The sequence below is a fragment of the Penicillium cosmopolitanum genome (assembly GCF_028827165.1).
Source record: "Penicillium cosmopolitanum strain IBT 29677 chromosome Unknown utg000008l:1.0-4398992.0:1.0-4402845.0, whole genome shotgun sequence".
Lineage (NCBI taxonomy): Eukaryota > Fungi > Ascomycota > Eurotiomycetes > Eurotiales > Aspergillaceae > Penicillium > Penicillium cosmopolitanum.
In genome coordinates, this window is record NW_026622678.1 from 1,629,670 (window position 1) to 1,649,496 (window position 19,827).

Below are 19,827 nucleotides of genomic sequence, written 5' to 3' on the forward strand. Positions count from 1 at the left end.
CTGTCCAACGAGTAAAACTTGATAGAACTTTCCTAGTAGGATCCAAATACTTTTCCCAGCTTTGACTAATATAGAATCACCAAAGTAAGTTGTTTTCTTAACGAGAAAGGAATAATAAAAGTTTATCGCATTCGGCTTCCGCCCCACCGGCTCTCCATAACAGGTGCGCCAGAGCAAGATGTACAATGTACCTCCGCTCATAGATTTTGCCTCGCGCGTTGCCGGCCAATCATACCAAACGACGAAATCCAGCTGCCATGGCTTTGATATCCAAGGGGATATATAATAGATGGCCTTGATAAACGATACGGGTAGAAACTAGTATCCGAGTCTGCAACTTGAACGCAGAAAAATCGACCATGGCATCGCAGCAGGAACTGAAAGATTTCTATGTCGGCCAAGATGTGGTCGGTGTGCCGAAGCCAGCTCTCGTTCTAGATGCAGCTATCATCAGGAGACATTGCAAGACAATGATTAGAACCGTGGGTAAGGAACGGTCACAAAGTATTTCAATTCTTGCATGAAGTACGTAGGTTTCTTAACTTCGTAGTTTTTGGCTATCATCGCATCAAAATCTGGAATATTCGACTTTTTCTCAGAGTTAAATGTTGCTAAAAATCCCTCACCGGTAAAAGTTTCTTCGTCGAGTGAATAGTGGAGTCGGTTTACATCGTGTAGATACTCTCCTCGATAACGCATAAGTAATTATAAGGATTGGCCAGTCCCAAAAATTAGGGCCCCGCATTCCATATCGAGTGCGCGAGAACGAAGAGGCAAAGCGTGTGGAACTAATCTGCAACTGAAGGGAGAGAGCAAGGAATCTTGAAACGAAAAGTACTAGGCTCCAAATGCGACAGAAAGCAATAGCCGCGGCTTCTCATGGATACCCAGGGTCACGGTGTGGATGTGGATGAATTTCTCCAATCATTTAGGTCCCTATTTGCCGGCTCTTCGTTAAATTCGGGTGTGAAAAGACAACCTGGAGTTACTCCAACCATGCGACTTCAAATCTTACTTAAGAGAACTCTCCGACCAACAACGAAAGATTTCAGGAAAAAGCTTTTCCTTATTTAAGAGAACATAGCCAGCATGTCTTTTAGTCGACAAGCAGTCAATACAGAGGTGGCTCCTCCTCCTCAGCCGTTCTACAACCAAGCACTTGTCGCCAATGGCTTTGTCTTCTGCTCTGGTCAACTTCCAAAGGACTCTACTGGCAATATTGTCTCCGGAACCGTCCAGGATCGTGCGGTATGTTATCGAGTCTGAATTTCGTGAATTCAGTTGGAACTTCTTCTAACCCTATCTGGTTTAGAATCAATGCATCAAAAACCTGAAAGCAGTACTTGAATCAGCGGGCTCCAGCTTGGAGAAGATGGTCGAGGTTAATGTTTTTCTGGCCGACATGGAGGATTTTGAGAAGATGAACGAGACGTATTTGAAGTGGTTTAGCGAGATAAAACCCGTCCGAACGTAAGCAAACATCTACCCCGATACAGAATAATAACCTAATAATGGCATGCGCGGATGAAACAGTTGCCTTGCGGTCAAGTCAATCCCTGAATATACTGATGTTGAGATGAAATGTATTGCGCTCTTGTGATTTGAAGGCCCGGATACTACTAGTACTACTATATGAGGAAACGGCGGTAAATACTTGAATAACATTTTGCTGGTTCATAAAGTTTTACAACCTTGGCTTTCAAATCTTGAATATATACTACTCTTTTCCATGTTTTCTTCTGTAGTTATGAGGTCAATATTCTAGGCTATACTAGACTTTTATGCTGGCTTTGAGGTAGAATTTTCGGTCTCTATATTTAACAGCTGAACTTAGGCTGAAGAGATGAGAATCACTTGGAGTTACGCTCATTGCTACGGCCTATTACGTCTATCTTAATGACAAGACATTAAACAAAAACGGATAAGATGTCACTCGGCACTAGAATTGGAGGGAGAGGAGGGGTTGGGTGCCAGAAGTTGCCAAATATTATTCCGTGGGCATGGTTAGAACCGGCGAATAAATCAAATAGGCAAAAACAACATGAAAATCCCAGCAATAGAATCACTCAAACTTCCCTTATGGCTTCGACTCTAGAGGCAGCTTGCCAAAGGGGTCTCAATACTCCGCACAATTTCTTGCACGATATCCTATGACTCTAGTTTGGGGTTACAGCCAAGACGTTTCAAGCCGGCAGAGTGCTTTTGAGTCAACTAATAACTTCAAATTCGCTTGGTCAAACACTGATCATGCTAGCGAACACCGGACACGTTGAAAATTAGTAGCTGATCGCCTTGTGAGCCGCCCGTGCCAGTGTTCATACAGATCCCTCATTCTGAAGTGATATGTTGGGCAGATACACTAAAAATAGAGTCCTGGTCATTTTCAACTCCAGGGAAGCCGCTAAATGGGGCGGTTAAAAATTGCAAGGGGATATCATTCGTCCTCTATTTGGGTTGTGCCCTGGGTGGCCCCCTCTAGCCTTTTGGCCCCAATTTAGCGCCAAGCAGGAGGCTTCCCGCCCCCTTTGCAGCGATACGCGGGGCTCAAAAGAGGCTTCTATTTGACAAGCTTGAGGCCCCCATCTTAATCCTCATTAAAAGGCAAGAAATTAAATAGTAGCCGTTTGTCCCGCCTTGATTTCAACTCCCTTCGTCCACAAAGCCATCCACACTGAACCTCCAACCATAAGCAAACCAGGATGCAGATCATCAACAGCATTGTCCGGTTTTTCCAGGTGGGATACTTCTACTCCTATGTTCTTATTCCAAAGCTGATCATAAACCCAGGCCATATTTTCAATTATTGTACTCGTAATTTCAATTTTACTTGCTCGACAACAATATTATGGCAAGGTCCCATCTCAAACCAACTATGCCGCCTTCACGGGCGCCCTAGGAATTATTGCTGCCGCGATTGGGTTTGCCTCAATGTTCATTGATCGTCTCAAGGGAATCATTTCTTGGGTTCTTGATGGTGTCACCGCAATTTCTCTCCTAGCTGCCGGTATCGTATGTTATGCCCTTTGCCCGTGCGCTTTCGACAAAGCAACATACCAAGCCATTCAGAGGTGGAAGCTTACTTTTGATGCTCTAGGCTTACGCTGTGGCCCTTCGTGGTACTAGTTGCGACGATGACAAAGTTGGTGGAAGTACCTGGGATAACCCGTTGATCAGTGGAGGTTGTTATTACGACGACGATGGTGCTAAGTGGTGTCGTGATGGCGGAGTAGTTAAGAAGCGCTGTACGCGCGCCACTGCCGATGCTGCATTCATGTTTCTTGCCTGCATTGCCTGCATTGGGGCACTGGTATCCTCTTACATCACTCGGAATCGCTAATTATGGGATTTGCGACCTCGATCCTATATACAAACGATGCAACCGGAGCTATCCGACCTTGACTTTCTACGACCCTTCCGTCCTTCATCTAGGCGGTCTACGACATCACAATGAATGCTATCGTGAAATATTCTTTCTTCTCATTATGTTCTCTGGGGATCTACTTTCGCTTTTATACAAGCACTAGCCTTGAAAAAGTTATGCTTTGACCTTGCTTCTGGCTCTGGTTCCGGCTTTGCGAGACGGACCATTTTCATATGCGTTCCGCCAAACAGTCTTTGCCGATGGAAAAAAAGGCATCAGACTATTTATCAACGGAGAAATATTCTACCTAAATTTTGAATCGCTTCTGAGTAAACTATTTGATTATTAAAATATTTTTCTTTTCTATGAATCAGACAGCGTGTGGCTATATATACTAGGCACCCCAAATTGCGGTTCTGTATGTTTTTATCATGCGAATCCACATTGTATCCGTGGCAGCAAAAGCATATTCTGGATATCTCGCTCATTTCCATGGCACCTTTCGAGATACAAGCAAATTGCCTGACATTCCAACCGGGCTCGTCTCTCGATCCACCATAAGGACTCCCACATAGCCCCATACCAGTGGGCCATGACAAGGAGGGCGCGTGGATCTTTTTGATGTAACAAGTTTCTAAAGGGGACTTTCATGAAGCTGAGGAACACAAGATAATTCTTCATGGTTGCCCGCGTACATTTGATCGGTAGCACTTGTGACAGAATGGAGACAGCTGAATAGTAGGGATTGCGGTCGCAGGCCAGTGGCTCATCGAGACGACAAAGCTCAACGAATCCTGGTAGCATGCTTTGGGCCTCTAAGAGACAAGGCTCGGTTGATATTGTGACATATTCGTCTTTCATGAAATGAAAAATGCTATCGGGTCGTAAAGGATCCGTGGCTTCCCAGAGAGCCATTTTACCCCGAGTCAAATGAAGCCATGTTAGATCGGACAAATCATCTGGCTTCATTGGCCATGCTTCTGTCGGGGTAGATGCCTCAAGAGAAGTAACGTTGGCAATGCCCAGCATGGCGGCAGAAGCCCAGAGAGCGTCGCGATCCTGGGGTCGTATCGGAGATGCAATCTTTTCATTCAGTAACGCAGCTCCCCGCGACCAGTGATAGGCCTCAACCAAAGATCGCTTTCCGTTCCCTGGGTTAGCTAATAATCGGTCATGTGTTGCCGTGATAACCTGAATGACGTGCATCAAGAATGGATGCTTCGGAAACTTTAGTATAATCATGTCTACATTTCTGCAACTATGGATCAGGCGACTTACCTCCATGGCCATTCTGACAACTTCATTTTTATAGAGCTCCGTTGAACGGAGTGTAGCAAATGTGTATACCGTATGGGTTTGGAATCGGCTCAGGCGTGCCAATCCGTCAACTTCCAATACGAATGAGTCGGGTCCAGCACCCACAACTGCAAACGATTGTAAAGAATGTTTCAACGGTTGAACGCCGAAGGATATTTGATCAGGAGAGGTTTCGAGCTTATGCTCCTTGGCCAACTGAAGGTCACAGCCCGTAGGTAGGGTATAATTACATGCTACCCCATATTTCACACATTTCACACAGTGTGGTTTGGCTTCGTCACACTTGCAATTTCCCATGTTTAGATTCAATTTGGATTCGTGGTGGTGGATAAGAACGTACTTTGACACGGCGCAGCTTGCAATTCCGGCATCCACGGCGAGACTTGGTATGCTTCCGACGTCTTCGATCGTCGTCCTCAAGCGTGGCCAATACCGAAGGCATATTACCTCATACCGCATTGAAATGGGTCGGTTTTGATCAGGATGCATGAGGGGTAAATGAAAGGAGAGATGAAGTTGGTGGCAAGACCGGCAGCTCGATTGTCCCGACCGGCGCCTTACTGTGAGCTTGTCCAAAGCTCATTGGTCAGATGCTCTAGGGAGTGGGTCGGTGCTAACCACCTTTCGTATTCTATATAGAACTAGTCCATTTTGGGAAATCTACCATCCGTCGGAGTTATCATGGCATGAGTTAGCAACTCGCAATTGGCAGTGAGAATCAAAGCATGGGGTTATCGATCTTATTTCCGTCGGATTTCGGATTTCAGCAGAGGAATTGAGGCATCACCCGGCGTATAAAAGACACCAGAAACCCAGTGTCTGTTGATGTATATCAAGAACATCAACTTACTTTTCAACAATTTTCAACATTTACAAAATCTTCCGAATTCCGTACTTGATCTACCACTACAATGCGAGTTTTTGTTACCGGTGCCACGGGATTTATTGGCCAAGCAGTTGTTCAGGAGCTCCTTGACGCAGGCCATGAAGTCATTGGACTCGCTCGGTCCGAGAAATCGGCTGCCGCGCTGCAGGCGAAGGGTGCCCATGTAATCCGCGGATCTCTCGAAGACATCGAAAGTCTCAAGCGCGGGGCAAGGGAAGCTGATGGAGTCATCAATCTGGCCTTCAATCATGACTTTACCAAATACGAAGAGAACACCAACACCGAGTATGCAGCGGTTCAGGCCATCGGCGCTACTCTGATCGGAACCAACAAACCTTTCGTCATCACCATGGGTACCTTAGTCCTGCCGAAGGGCAAGTTGGGCGCGGAGGACTCGGTAATTGATTACGATGATCCTTTTAACGTGCGCGCTAAAAGTGAGAAGGAGGTGGATATTCTTGCAGCTCAGGGTGTACGCGCCTCGGTCGTCCGCCTTTCGCCAACTGTGCACGGCCCTGGGGATTTCGCATTTATCCATATGCTTTCCCAGATTGCGCGTGAAAATGGCGAGTCCGCCTATATTGGCAATGGGCTCAACCATTGGCCAGCTGTTCATCGCCTTGATGCGGCACATCTATATCGCCTAGCTGTTGAGAAGGGTGTTGCAGGGGCGCGGTATCATGCGGCTGCGGAGGGGGGTATTCCATTCAAGGATATCGCGGAAGCTCTAGGTCAAAGCTTGGGTCTCCCAGTAGTTTCGAAGACACCCGAAGAGGCTCCAGCATACTTCAAAGGCTTTATGGCAGCCCTTGCCGGTGTGGATAATCCTACTTCCAGCAAGAAAACCCAGGAAACACTCGAATGGATACCTTCCAGATCGACCCTTTTGGAGGATATTCAGGCAGGTATATACAAGGGTGAAAAGAGCGCAACTCTTTCCGTGTAATTTCTCACCCGCGGAGCTTGACAGTTGATACAAGATTTGAGCCTAGTGCAGAATTTCCAGAATGGAATGTATTGAATTTCCCCAAATTCGGCTTTTTCTTTCTTGACCGACCCTCAGAAATATCCTTCGACAGGTTGATTGGATAATCACTTTATGAATAAAAGGCTCTTGAGTCATGCTCATATCCTTAATAAACAAGATGTAGTAATTTTATATCTCAATCAGCCTTGCCGCATGCTGTCCATTTTAGTTGAACTTCTTTCGGATCCTTGACCGATAATGTCAACTTGGTCACGGTGTTTGCTATCGCCGTCTTTAATCTAAGCGCGGGGTCCTCAGGTCTGTCCCCGGGGACAATGAGCGGTGCGCAGCGAGAATTGCGGAATAGGGTTGCTATGGTCGCGACAAACTCCACCTGTGAGAACCTCACGCCCGGACATACCCGTGGTCCTCCCGACCAAGGTAGAAAAGTACCTTTGTCAGGCGTGATGAGATCCCCCGAGTCATCAATCCATCGAGAAGGTCGGAAATCCATGGCATCATCGCCCCAAATTGCCGTATCCAAGTGAATTATGGACTGCTCAACGTAAATATCCAAGGGTGGCGTGAGGCTATAGATCTGGCCATCGGTCCCAGAAAGCGATGTGGGGTTGAAGATGGCACGGGTGGTGTGTGCCACTGGTGTATACAGCCGCAAGGTTTCGAACTATCGTCAACGCCGTCAATATCTTTGCAATCGGATTGATCCAAGAAAAGCAAGGAATATCATACCATCAAAGCCAGTGTGCGCTTGCATTTCGGGAAGGTATTTTCGTAAGTCCAATTAAATCCCGATATGTCTAAACCGTGAATTTCATATTGAATCCAGTCTTGCCATTCAGGATAAAGGGCTAGAAGTATTACGGCAAATCCCATGGTATTGGCAGTTGTTTCAAATCCAGCGGAAGTAAAGACGAAAAGGTTTCCACTGATTTCCTCTTGTGTCAGCGAAGGCTTTGTCTCATGGTCACTGTTCTCTTCTTCCGAGAATTGAAGCATTAAGCTTAGAAAATTAGATTCGGAGTGTCTCTTGCTGGAATCTGACTCTCCTTCGTTTCGAAGAATTTCCTGGATATACCCAGGAGCCCGTTCCAGATGATACCCCATGCTCTGTAACGCGAGTGGCATAAAGGGAAGCTGCATGACTTTCCGAGGAAGCAGCGCTGCTTCCAGAATCATAGTTGTCACTAGACCTAGCATTCCAAAATAGGCTTCTTTTCCGGTCGCGCTTTTTGGAGGGATGTCTAACTTATTCGGCGACCAAGGCTGTTGCCAGTTGTATCCGGCCTTTCCGATAACGTTTATTGCTATACTGCGGAGGCCCTCTAGAGTTTCATTTCCTGGGTGTTCCATGAGATAGTTGATCATGGATTGAGCTTGCTGAAGTGTTTCGGTCCATACCACTCCGCTGATTCGCTCGTCTAGGTTTTTATTGAACATTCTGCGATGTCGCTTCCTGAATTGTAGTTTGTGACTGTTAGAACGAATTGTTCAGGTTGTGCAAGGAGGTGCTTGCCACGAAAACCTACCATTCATCGCCATTTGTCTGTTCACCAAATCTTGTCAAACCCCGAAATTGAGATCAAGAATGCATGTCAAGGAAAGACTCACCATGAAGACATTGGACCCCAGGAACCCCAAGATACTACTCACGATAGGGGCTTGTTGGAATTCGTTCCTATTTTGCAAAATTGTGGTGCCAATAGCCGGATCTGCGCACCTATTTTCAAAAAACTTGAGTCAACCCATTGTAATCGAAACTTTGAGCTTGGGGTTCGCGAACAGCTGGCAGTTGCGTTAACACTTACCATATCGTGAATTCATCCGGACTTGCAACGGCGAAAATAGCCCCAAGACGATCATGATACCATCTCTTCCGGCGAAACTCCCATCCATGAATGGCCACATCGATCTGATCGTATATCAAGCTCGGAAGGTATTTTTCCAGATGAGGCTGCAGCATCGGTGCAAGTACCAGCCACAAAGTGCTCTTTGTGAAAGCAGGCACAACATGTACCGGAAGCCCAGAGCGGCGAGCATGATAGTAGTTCTTAGCGAACCATCCAAGCTTGTAGATAATGAAAATGACAACCAAAGTTTTTAACAAAAGAAAGAGTGGGTTCTCCATGGCTGCATTTACGTGGGCTTTGCGAGATGAAGCGGTCGGCAGCCAAAAGGTGCAGAGAACGCCTATTAATAATACCATTGATGAGGTGAGATCAAGTCGGGGGCCAAAAATACCCCACTGGCATCTTCATCACTGGCTCGCATCTTTAGGCTTCCTTGGCTTAGCCCCTTGGTCGGCATATCCAATTGGGATTGATAACGCGCCACCCACACCCACAGGCTCCAAAAAAGGTCTAATTAAACGCATATCAGCCCCATGATGCTGTCTGCCATATTGATGTTTTGAGCGACAGGAAATTGAAAGGAACCGCAAACATTTCCCATGATCAACTGTAACTCCCCGGTCACGTGGTTTCGTCTTGCTCTTGCCGGCCTTTCTCGTCTCTCTCCCTTCTCTCTCTTCTCTCATCACTCTCTTATCATCAATTCTGAGAGAAAATGATGGTATGGCACAATGGAATATAGATCCTCTCGAGCTGAGGGGCCAGTCGAATTACGCTCAAACCCCGACACAAACTCGACAAAACGGCGAAAAGTCCGCAAAGGCACGTTCAGTTGCTGGGAATGCAAGCGTCGCAAGCGACGTTGCGAACGCGATTTGAACGCCACAATTTGTCTCTCCTGTCAGCGACATGGTGTTTCCTGTATCAGTCAAGAGTTCACAAAAGCTCCTCTGAATGATTGCCGAGAAATTGGACAACGCGTTGATCATGTTGAAGCATTGGTCAACAAGCTCGTCCGGCAACGAGAAGCGAGGCCTGGTCGGAGACAGCAATCCAATGTTTCGTCAGGTCAAACGGTGGCTGATGATACAACAAGCTTCATGGCTCCTCCAACTTTACGATCGATTTGCCATGAAAGATTGTCGCGCGGTCGCTCTCTCAGTGGCTATCTTTTCTCCATCCTACCCCACCCAGCCACTTCTATTGTGATTCTGAGCAGCAGTACTTTATTTTCTTCACCTCTACAAAAATCCCAAGCACAAGAAAGTACAAATTCCACCATTGTGCATGGCGAACCACGTGTCAGTTTGCAGTTCACAGCTCACCCCTTGGTGCTCGCCCGAAGACTCATCCAGCTTGCTCTTTGCCTCAAACAATTTGATGCCTCATCTTCGAAGCAGCTGGAATGTCATCTAAATAAATCGATAAGCGAAGCTTCTTTCAAATACCAGGAAATTGCCACTCGCTTCGTTTTGTCCCAGGACTTTCTGGTCAATTCTCTCGACGGGGTAGAAACTCTAATTCTACAATCGTGTTACCATATCACACTTGGCGACACCCGCATGGCCTGGACGGTTCAGTGCCGTGCCATAAATATTGCTTGCACAATAGGTATCCAAAATCTCGCGGAAATGGGGGATGAGCGTGCAGAACATATATGGTTTCGATTGGTTTATAGCGACCGATTTATGGCATTGATGCTAGGAATTCCATTCACAATAACAGAGGAAAGCTCATTTTGGGAAACCCAGCGCCAGAATAGCACATTGTCGCAAAGACTGGAGTGTCTCCATGTGGCCATTGCTGGGCGCATCGTTACTCGGAATGTTCAAATACAACAATATGGAAGTCCTCAAGAGGCGTCCAATGATTGCAATATACGCTATCATGATGATAACGAAACTAAGGACATTGACGAGCTTTTGAAGAAATCTGCTAAGCTCCTCCCACCCACCTGGTGGCTAACATCATCCCGAACAAACACAAATTCGGAAAATGATTCGGTTGAAAAGACGGCAAAGCTTCTGGTACAATTGCACCAGTATTATCTGATTATACTTCTACACCAACCATATCTCATCCGGCTACTCACATGCACGCACGATTCGGATTCCGTTGAACAGAATACAACGGACTCGACCTACAGTAAACTCGCTACCGCATCTGCTAGCCACGAGGGGCTCTTGCGGTACCTTGCCATTCGAGAACTACATCAGTCGCCGACATATCGTCCAACAGACGATAAGATGTATACATGTGCCATAGCTCTTCTATTCGCGCATTTGGATGGTCATACACAAGGGAGCGCCAATGTTCTTGATCACCAGCGAAATCGTGATCTTGGGCTCATTAGCGAATCTATCAACATGATGGAGAAAGTTTCAACAGCAAATAATGATCCAAGAGGCTTGGTTCTTATTCGGATCCTGAGAAATTTTATGGCTCTTGAAGATGCTGCCGCGGAAGGTTCCACATACCATACATGGTGTGATGAAAGCATCCAGGCCAGTGACGATAGCCAGGAGAGTCTCACAGAAGACAGCATATCACTATCGATACCATACTTTGGGAAGATCCATATCTCATGCCGAAGGCCATCCCTATCTCAGGAGCTGGACATTCATAGTGTGGGCTTAGGAGCCACGATGCACAGGTCTCACTCAGGCCTTGGCCACGCGAAGAACGCAACTCAACCATCCACACGAGATCCAACAACGGAAGATGAAGAAGCACGTTCATGGTTTGAAACGTGGATCCAAGCAACCCCAGACACGGAAGAGGAATGAAAACAGACAAATAAATTGATTCTATTGGATGCATTAATGAGAACCCCTAAACGATCTCTATTAATGTCTATTCTTCAAGGGCCGGTGTGTCTCCAAATGCATATCTAGTCAGATTCTGAAAGCGGCCTCCGGCAACACCTTGCGTTAATTGCCGTAGGTGAGCTTCCTCCTCTTTTGACAAGGAAATAGAGAGACTTTCCAAATTGGATTCCAGTCGATCGATCTTCGACGACCCGGGGATAGGGAAAATATCATCACCTTGCGCAAGCAACCAGGCAAGCGCTAGTTGAGGCAAAGTTGCATTCTTTGCGTTCGCAACCTCAGAAATCTGGTCCACTATTGCCACATTTTTCTCAATGTTCCCTTCTTGCAGCCATGGCAAAACTCTTCGCTTATCTTCGGGGCTTTCCGCAACTTTGTGAATGTTTCCCGCGAGTATGCCATTCGCAAGAGGGCTGTAGGCAACAATCGCGACCCCTAGCTCTCGAGCTGTCTCAAGCAGCTTCCGATGCGGTGATTCAATCTCCGTACAGAATAGGCTATACTCGATCTGCACGCAGGTAATCGGATGGATTGCGTGTGCGCGGCGAAGAGACTCAGCACTGCACTCGCTCAATCCGATGTTCTTGATCTTACCCGCGGTCTTGAGGTCCAGCATCACCTCCATTGTCTTCTCGATGGGGGTGACTTTGTCGAGGCGGTGGACATAGTATAGATCCACGAATGGTAGACCAAGTCGGTTGAGAGAGGATTCGATGGAAGTGCGGCAATATGCGGGACTCGAGTCGATAGTGAAGCCCGGCGCTGTGTCTGTATACTTGATACCGAACTTGGTAGCAAGAAAAATATCTTTGCGCTTTTCAGGGTTCTCTGCGAACCATTTCCCTATGATGTCCTCGGAATCGCCGTACTTGTCGGCTTTTGGATATCAGGGTCTGAATTGGATTCACGAAATTGGGCGAAATACTAACCGGTGTCCCAAAACCACTGTCCTCTTTTATAAGCCTCATCCAAGAAGTGTAGTCGTTCTGCTTCTGGCGCGGAGTATCCATATTGGCCACTCAAACCCATCAGGCCCAGTCCCAAGCGTGGAACCAATGGTCCATTTCGGCCGAGGGGTCGTGCAGGCAAAGTTTTAAGTGCGCTCATGATGATTCGATAGGCATGAATAATTGACAATATAAATACTTGAGCGGAATCGATCTGACTGAAAATGATTATTATCAAGGATCTATGGCGTATATTTATGTCTAACGAAACTCGGTCTTTGCGGCGGACGAGTACATTCTGATGCACCCCATCTCCGACCAATCAGGGTGTTCCGCCGCAATCTCCGCTTATCCCCGACAGGACGCCTCCGGTACCTTAACTATGGGGAAATATTCTACAACCACAAGAACTGTCCAGGTTGACAAAAATACGGCAAATATTTCAATAACCAGTAATTAGAAAATCTCTTAATTTATGCATGTTATTGACTTCTTCTATTCTTCATCATTTTAGATCTTGCTCGCTCTCTCCTCGTGTCGAGTGCCATTTGAGAGGCCAGTCTCAACGGCCTTAATCTGAAGGGCCAAGAATTTGGAATAGATCCGGCAAAGAGCAAGATTTCCTCCAAAATACCAGAAGCCAGGATGGCCACTTGGGCGCCACATCTTGGAAGAAGTTAGTATATTTACAGAAAGAATAGGTTGCTGCTAGAGTATCTTACCGCACGAAGTTCTCCTTCCCCGTCCAAGTCCCACACGTCAGAGCAACGATCTGCAATCTTGTCGCCTAGGACCTTCCGCACAGTGGTTCTCATATTATCGTAGCCGGTGGCCAATACAACAACATCGGTGGGGAGTGCACTCCCATCAGCGAGTTTCAGCTCATGAGTGCCGAATCCATCGATACCACTCGGGCTATGCTTCACCTTGATCTTGCCGTCGCTGATCAGCTGGCTGCATCCCACATCAATATAGTAGCCACCACCAGCGGTATAGTAAGCACGCGCAATACCAGCTCCATCGGGGCCGAAGTCCAGTTGGAAGCCCGCACGGCGTAGTCCGTCTAGAGTATCCTTCTCGGCCTCTGCAAAGCGCTTTGTCCCATGAACGCTCAAAGCAAACTGAACTGGGAATGGAAGACTCTCAGAGACAATGTCACATTGCTCAGTTGGGGGGCTAGAAGGGTCAACGATCAGAAAAAGGGGTTATCCTGCAAATTGAACTCTTTGGGAACTTACCCGCCATCTTCATGCAATCCCTCATGCATCATAAAAACACCCTTCTCGGCGGTAATGACATATGTACCACTGCGCTGCAACATGGTCACATCTGCACCATTTTCGTAGTAGTTCTGGGCGATGTCATGGCCGCTATTACCAGTTCCCACGACCACCACCTTCTTCCCGCGGACATTCAACTCAGCCGCGTCGCGATGTTGGCTGCCATGATAAACGGTACCCTGAAAGCTGTCCTGACCAGGAAATTTGGGGACCCGGGGTTCTCCTGAATGCCCAGTACACCAGACAACATGACGAGGGTGTAAGACTCGCTGAGATCCATCGCCGCGAGTCACGGTGACGTTCCAATCGCCTTTCGAGTCGTTGTACTCAGCAGAGGCGACGGAGGTTTGCGTCCAAACGTTCAATTCCATGATTTTCGCGTAGGCTTCGAACCAATCGCCCAACTTATCTTTCGGGGTGAACTGGGGCCAATTTTGAGGGAAGGGAAGGTAGGCCATGTGGGTGAATTCTGCAGGGTCGTGTGTGACCAAAGTCTAGTGAAAGGTAATTCAGCCTCTGTCCATCTTTATATCATGCCACGAAGAAGGACACGTATAGGGAAACTCACACGATAGCGCTTGCGCCAATTATCGCCAATACGCTCATGTTTATCGACGAGTAGACAGGAAAGACCGAGGTTTTGCAAACGTGCTCCCATGTTCAGACCAGCTTGGCCTATGGATATGTTGTATTAGCGACTTCTCGAACCATTCACTCAAACTCGGAACGTGATCTGAACAAAACTTACCAGCTCCGATCACTAGAACAGTGGGATCCTCATCCAGAAACTCCTGTTGTCTCTGCCTTCTCTCAATCCAAGTTCCACCCCCCAAGCCCCCAGGCATAGACTCTGTAGTTCCTTCCGGTCGACGTTTGCCTAGAGGCTCTTCAGCCCCCTTCAATTCCTGCAGCGAAGTATAAATGGCATACGCCTTCCAACGCCCCTCGGTCGATTGCGTCAGACGAAGCATTCCCGAGCCAGAGCCAACTGCTGTCTCGAAGAAGAACATGCTTGACACCCAACTCAAACTATCAACAACTTTATTCCAGGACGGCTTGAATTGACCTTTATTCTGAAGTCGGAAATTGGACAGCACGGAGGGACCTTGGCGTTTGCGAAGGAAGGCTTCGATCTCGGTAGCCGTGTGGACGGTCCGCATGTCCCAATCCAGGGCGAGCATATCACGCCACCAGGACTCTTCATGGAAGAGAGGTGCCAGATTGATGCTCTCGGGGTGAGCAAGTTGAACTTGCAGGTCTGTGAGCCATTGCTGGGCGATGGCCTGGGGCTCCGAGGGCGAATTCGACGGCGTCGCGGGAAGCTGAATGATGTGCGGGTTTCCACCCGTCAGAGTTGTCGCCATTGTGGTGTATATCTCCAGGATCAACTTTTGGGCCTCAGATTGATCCCAATCCAGAGTGCACCTTCCATCTTTATAGGTTGGCTCTTGGCGATGTGCACATGGTCAGCAGTCCTCAGGGCGGATCCGCATTAATAGACATTTTCCCATTGCACCGACGACCATTATCCTCTTGCTTGGGGTAAAATAACCGATTCTGGAGCACAGAGGGGTAGCGTGGAGAAACAAACGTCACAACACGCTCGTCAAATTGGCCAGTCGCGCAGTTCTCCGCGTGAAGTTGCGGGTACCCTCGGAGTAAAACCGACCGAATTGCGGGGGTAACTTTGCCGAGGTCCCGAAGAGGGATATTCAAGCGCCGGGTTCGCCAATTCTACCTCTTCAGGAAACCCGGCCGCTGAAAATACTAGATTAGGTCTTCTACGAGAACGTAAGAGGCTAATATGATAAGTTAGCGCTTGTCTGCGTGCTATTGGGAAGCGCGCGGCCTCGCCCTCAGCAAAGGCTCGCCTATCATAGGCATTTGGGCATTTGGGCATATTGCAAAAAATGATATGCATTCTCTAAATTAGAAATAGATCTTCTATCTTCATTATATAGGTTACCGACATCAGGTTTCCAGAGATTGGTGTATAACGCTCGTCCTGTATGTCTCACTGCACTGGACAAGTTCATCATGAGTGCCCTGCTCAACACAGCGACCTTCTTCAATAAGATAGATACAATCTGCTCGATGAATAGTGTTCAGTCTGTGGGCAATCGCAATTATTGTCGTACGCCCGGCGAGTGTAGCCAGCGCGTCTTGGATTTCTTTTTTCGGACTCCACATCCAAAGCGCTGGTAGACTCATCAAGCAGCAGCATGCGTGGCTTACGGACCAGAGCGCGAGCAATCGAAAGTCGTTGCCGCTGTCCACCAGAAAATTGTTTCCCGTCGTGACTGCATTGTGTTTGATAGCCCTTCGGTAGGGCCTCGATAACTTCGTGGATGTTGGCCATGCGGCATGCCTCTTCAATTTCATCTTGGGTGGGCTCGTGGCCAGGCCGAGCGCCGAGACCAATGTTAAAGGCGACGGTGCCTTCAAACAGCACATTTTCTTGTGGAACTAGAGCGATATCATCGCGAAATCTTGTGCCAAGCTGCCGCGTGACATCCACGCCATCAATGACCACAGCGCCCGATTCCGGTCGGTAGAACCGCTCTAGCATTGCAAATGTTGTGGACTTGCCTGAGCCACTCGGACCAACCAACGCACAGAATTGGCCAGCTTTTATCCTGAGACTCAAGCCCTGAAGTACTGGCTGTCCTGGTCGTGATGGGTACTCAAAGTGCACGTTTTGTAGTTCGGCACCAATGCCAGTCATTGCGGGAGGAGCACCTGGTGTGCCTGGGGCTCGCTCTTCGTGGTGTGCTGCTTCCGGGTCTGGAATCTTTTCATCCAAAAGATAGACATCGTTAGCCATGGACTTTGCCGACACTTCGGACATTAATTCTTCGTCAGCTGACCGAGTGGTGAGCAACTCGGCGATGTTTGAGGCAGCTAACCCCGCCTTTGAGATATCTGGAGCGAGGGCAAACATTTGTCCACAAGACTGAGTACTGAATAGGAGGGCAGGTAGCACGATGAAAAATTGCACCTGGGTGTAGGCACCAGCCGTGATCTGTTTCGTACCCCACCAATATGCCAACGCATAAACAAGATTGCTAATGCTGAAGGCTAGGGCCAGAAAAATGTTTCCAAAGGCGATAGAACGGAGAGTCTCCCGGTAGGGAGCCTCCATAGCCCGCTCATACGCAGCATAGGACTGCTTCTCTAGCGAGAACGCCGATACGGCTCGAATGTTGTCGACGGCCTCCACTGTAACTGCAGTCGCCCGTGCAAACGCCTTCTGGTGCCGCTCGGAAAAGTTGGCCTGTGTTCGGAGCTTCATCATACCAGCAAGCAGCAGAACTGGAATAGTTGGGACAAGAACAATGGCAATTTTCCACGCGAAGATAAACGAAACAACAAGGCCAGCCACCAGGTTGACGGCTGTGGCTAGCAGCAAGCCGATAGTCGTTCCCGTGATATTTCCCAGCGAAGTTGCATCCCCTGTAATAAAGGTCATGAGAGTTCCTGGGGTGCGATCTTCCATTCCATGCCATGGAATGGTCTGGCTCAGCAGAGATCGCAGAGACAAGACGCGAATACGATATAGGACTTTATCAGCCGCCCAGCCAAAGGCACAACCTCCTATCACGTTCGCTGAGAGCTCGACAAGTGCCACGATGAAAAACAGAAGTCCGAAGAGGTGTCCACCGTGTCGAATTCCATCTGCTCCAATGCAGGGGCTTAGGCTACCGACTGTATGGCCGAAAATAACAGCTTCTGCCGTATAGCTCGCTCCAATGACAATGGACATGCCCAGGCCAAGCAGCACAAACTGCAAATTGGGGCGAAGCAGGGTAAACGTAAATTTTGTTGTAAACCAGCCTGAGCGTTTTCGCTTCTTTTTCTCCTTTTTCTCTCGCGGTTTTCTCTTTTTATCAGTCCCCTTCTCGTCTGCAGCAGTAAATATCGTTTCATCCGCGATGTCGATTCCACGGGCTTCAAGAAGAGCTTCTTTCGCATCAACAGTGTGGTTTTCGCGATTTTCTGCTTCTCTCGCTTCACGGATCAAGTCCGACTTGACTGACACTTTAGGGCTTAGCTTTCCAAGATTCTGGAGACGAACCATCTCGGCATAGGAGCCACCATGGGAAACTAGGTCAGCATGAGATCCCTCCTCAACAACCACCCCCTTCTGTATGACCACAATTTTATGTGCGTCCTTTGCGGTGGATAGACGATGGGCAATTGAAACCATAGTCACACGTTCTGCCACTTTCGCTAAAGCATCCTGGATCAAGCGTTCGCTGGTCGAATCCAGGGCCGCCGTCGCTTCATCAAGAATCAGGAGCGCTGGATCTCGAACAAGGGCCCGGGCGAGCGCAATACGCTGCTTCTGACCACCACTCATTTGACTACCGGAAGATCCCACGCTGGTCGCAAAACCATGCGGAAGAGCATCGATAAAGGTGAGCGCATTTGAGCTAGATGCAGCTTCTCGGACCAGTCTCACAATCTCAGTAACTTCAGGGCCGTAGTTCTCGAGTGCCTTTTTCTCGGATACGCCAGTACGCATCATTTCCGCCAGTTCCGCTAGGCTGGAATTCATGATAAATGGAGCAAGAGCGGCATGGGGTTCCGAGGCAGAGGTGACCAGGCCATATGCGATATTTTCCAGGATTGACCGGTCAAGTAAACAAGGCTCTTGTTGCACGAAGCCAATGTTTCCTCTCAGATAACGCACATTCAGGTCACGAAAGTTCTGCGTTCCGATGCAAATTTCTCCAGATGCGGGGTCGTAGAAACGTTCGAGCAGGGCAACGATGGTTGATTTCCCTCCACCAGAAGGGCCAACTATTGCGGTATGCTTCCGAGGAGGAATGACGAAATTGACACCCTGTAAAACAGGAACCTCCGGACGAGATGGATAAGTAAAATTGACGTTTTGGAAAGTAATATCCTCTGAATCAAACGGTGCTTTTTTATCCCCAGAATCGGATGTTCCGTCAATCAGTGACTCGCGATTGATGACGGTCAGAAGCCTATCAGATGCTCCGGCGGCAGCCGCAAAGACATGAACAAATGGGGCGACTTGACTGAGAATGAAAGACGCATCAATGAGAACAAATATGACTGTATAAACTGCACCGACGGATGTTCCAGAGCCACCCGCTTCGACGGAGTCTGCGATCAAGCGGGAGCCTTCCCAGAAGGCTAAGGCATTGGAGCTGTATGCAATGAAATAGAGCACACCGAGCTGAGCCGCATGAGTTCCTGCTTTTTTAAGCGCGTCCATTCTTGATCCGGCGAGATGATCGGAATACAGCCTCTCCAGTCGCTCGTGGGAGTTGAAAGCATGCACAAGGGTCAAATGTGACAGGCTGGATGAAGCAATGGACGTGGCAATATTGACGTGCTCTGTGATGCGACCCGCATACTTTTTGATGTAGTATCCACCGACATATGTCATGAGGAAATAGCACGGCACAACGGAGACCAACATTCCAGCAATCTGGGGTACTTTGATGAAGGCCACTATGTACGATGTGACGAAGTACGAGATTGTGGAAACAACAAGTCCCACCTTCTCCGAAGTTCCTGACTGTACCACCTCGATATCGCTGACCAGTCGGGATATGACGTCCCCTGCCGGAAGCCCCTCGATATAGCCCGTTTCTTGTCTGATGATGCTTTCGAAATAGCGTCGACGAAATCTCCTTGCGATACGCTCGCTTATGTAGCTCCAGCAACTGCAATGGATATAAATGAAGCAGAAGTTGGCAATTGTGATGTAAATCACGTATAACACTTTCTTCTGAACACCATCTGCTACATTGGCATCAACGTTATCGTATGGCGAGCAAGTAGCCGTGTTGAGATCATTGATCAATTCGCCGAAGACAATTCCCAAGAGTGGAAAGGGAATTCCGGCAGCAATGGAAAAGAAGAAGCCGGCGAGAATAAGGAGGACATCGGTCTTGGTGTAGTCCAGCGAAAAGAGAAGGCGAGTGTAAGCGAAGAATTTGCCAATACCTTGTTTCGTTGGCACGCATTTCTTCATATACCTGACCTACCGAGTTCATCAGCTATCAGCTATCCTATTCTCGCATACAAAGACGTCTGGTTTCTGGCCAATAGGGGAGAACATACCAACTTGTCCCCACCGCCTTCTTTTGTGTGGTTTTCTCCTTCTGGACTGCCCATAATGGCGTTATGGAAGCCTCTGGGCTTGGTGTCAAATGACTAGTAACACCCGTCTTTTCCAACTTGGATGTGGGGATATTGGCGCAGAACCGAAACGGGTTGCTAGACCAGCTCGTTACACCCAAAGCCTTGCTGTACAGTTCACAGGGTTCATTTCATGCAAGAACTGCGATGGATAGCAAAAGAATTTCGGCTGTCTGGATATTAAGAAGGAACAGCG

General features: G+C 48.1%; 9 protein-coding genes across 9 annotated transcripts; 4 read left to right on the forward strand and 5 right to left on the reverse strand.

Moving 5' to 3' along the window:
* Positions 1–1,089: 1,089 nt before the first annotated feature.
* On the forward strand, positions 1,090–1,600 carry N7509_007176 (uncharacterized protein; the record flags this gene model as incomplete). Its single annotated transcript, XM_056631813.1, has 3 exons — positions 1,090–1,248; positions 1,313–1,470; positions 1,534–1,600. 3 exons carry the CDS (start codon positions 1,090–1,092, stop codon positions 1,598–1,600), a joined length of 384 nt encoding a protein of 127 aa, XP_056487364.1.
* Positions 1,601–2,699: 1,099 nt separating this feature from the next.
* On the forward strand, positions 2,700–3,337 carry N7509_007177 (MARVEL domain-containing protein; the record flags this gene model as incomplete). The annotated part of the gene is made up of 3 exons (XM_056631814.1): positions 2,700–2,735; positions 2,788–3,009; positions 3,095–3,337. The coding sequence occupies 3 exons, from the start codon at positions 2,700–2,702 to the stop codon at positions 3,335–3,337; spliced, it is 501 nt and encodes a 166-aa protein (XP_056487365.1).
* Positions 3,338–3,790: 453 nt separating this feature from the next.
* N7509_007178 (Zn(II)2Cys6 transcription factor domain-containing protein) lies at positions 3,791–5,167 on the reverse strand (the record flags this gene model as incomplete). The annotated part of the gene is made up of 1 exon (XM_056631815.1): positions 3,791–5,167. One exon carries the CDS (start codon positions 5,165–5,167, stop codon positions 3,791–3,793), a length of 1,377 nt encoding a protein of 458 aa, XP_056487366.1.
* A 422-nt stretch (positions 5,168–5,589) lies between these two features.
* On the forward strand, positions 5,590–6,510 carry N7509_007179 (SDR family oxidoreductase; the record flags this gene model as incomplete). Its single annotated transcript, XM_056631816.1, has 1 exon — positions 5,590–6,510. The coding sequence occupies one exon, from the start codon at positions 5,590–5,592 to the stop codon at positions 6,508–6,510; it is 921 nt and encodes a 306-aa protein (XP_056487367.1).
* A 217-nt stretch (positions 6,511–6,727) lies between these two features.
* N7509_007180 (cytochrome P450) lies at positions 6,728–8,512 on the reverse strand (the record flags this gene model as incomplete). Its single annotated transcript, XM_056631817.1, has 5 exons — positions 6,728–7,216; positions 7,282–8,023; positions 8,079–8,095; positions 8,161–8,269; positions 8,358–8,512. The coding sequence occupies 5 exons, from the start codon at positions 8,510–8,512 to the stop codon at positions 6,728–6,730; spliced, it is 1,512 nt and encodes a 503-aa protein (XP_056487368.1).
* Positions 8,513–9,130: 618 nt separating this feature from the next.
* On the forward strand, positions 9,131–11,185 carry N7509_007181 (fungal specific transcription factor domain-containing protein; the record flags this gene model as incomplete). Its single annotated transcript, XM_056631818.1, has 1 exon — positions 9,131–11,185. One exon carries the CDS (start codon positions 9,131–9,133, stop codon positions 11,183–11,185), a length of 2,055 nt encoding a protein of 684 aa, XP_056487369.1.
* A 67-nt stretch (positions 11,186–11,252) lies between these two features.
* N7509_007182 (Aldo/keto reductase) lies at positions 11,253–12,334 on the reverse strand (the record flags this gene model as incomplete). The annotated part of the gene is made up of 2 exons (XM_056631819.1): positions 11,253–12,103; positions 12,157–12,334. The coding sequence occupies 2 exons, from the start codon at positions 12,332–12,334 to the stop codon at positions 11,253–11,255; spliced, it is 1,029 nt and encodes a 342-aa protein (XP_056487370.1).
* A 350-nt stretch (positions 12,335–12,684) lies between these two features.
* On the reverse strand, positions 12,685–14,818 carry N7509_007183 (putative flavin-binding monooxygenase; the record flags this gene model as incomplete). The annotated part of the gene is made up of 5 exons (XM_056631820.1): positions 12,685–12,840; positions 12,897–13,350; positions 13,413–13,948; positions 14,023–14,129; positions 14,203–14,818. 5 exons carry the CDS (start codon positions 14,816–14,818, stop codon positions 12,685–12,687), a joined length of 1,869 nt encoding a protein of 622 aa, XP_056487371.1.
* A 607-nt stretch (positions 14,819–15,425) lies between these two features.
* N7509_007184 (ABC transporter ATP-binding protein) lies at positions 15,426–19,607 on the reverse strand (the record flags this gene model as incomplete). The annotated part of the gene is made up of 4 exons (XM_056631821.1): positions 15,426–15,541; positions 15,593–15,652; positions 15,690–19,473; positions 19,554–19,607. The coding sequence occupies 4 exons, from the start codon at positions 19,605–19,607 to the stop codon at positions 15,426–15,428; spliced, it is 4,014 nt and encodes a 1,337-aa protein (XP_056487372.1).
* Between the last annotated feature and the right edge of the window lie 220 nt (positions 19,608–19,827).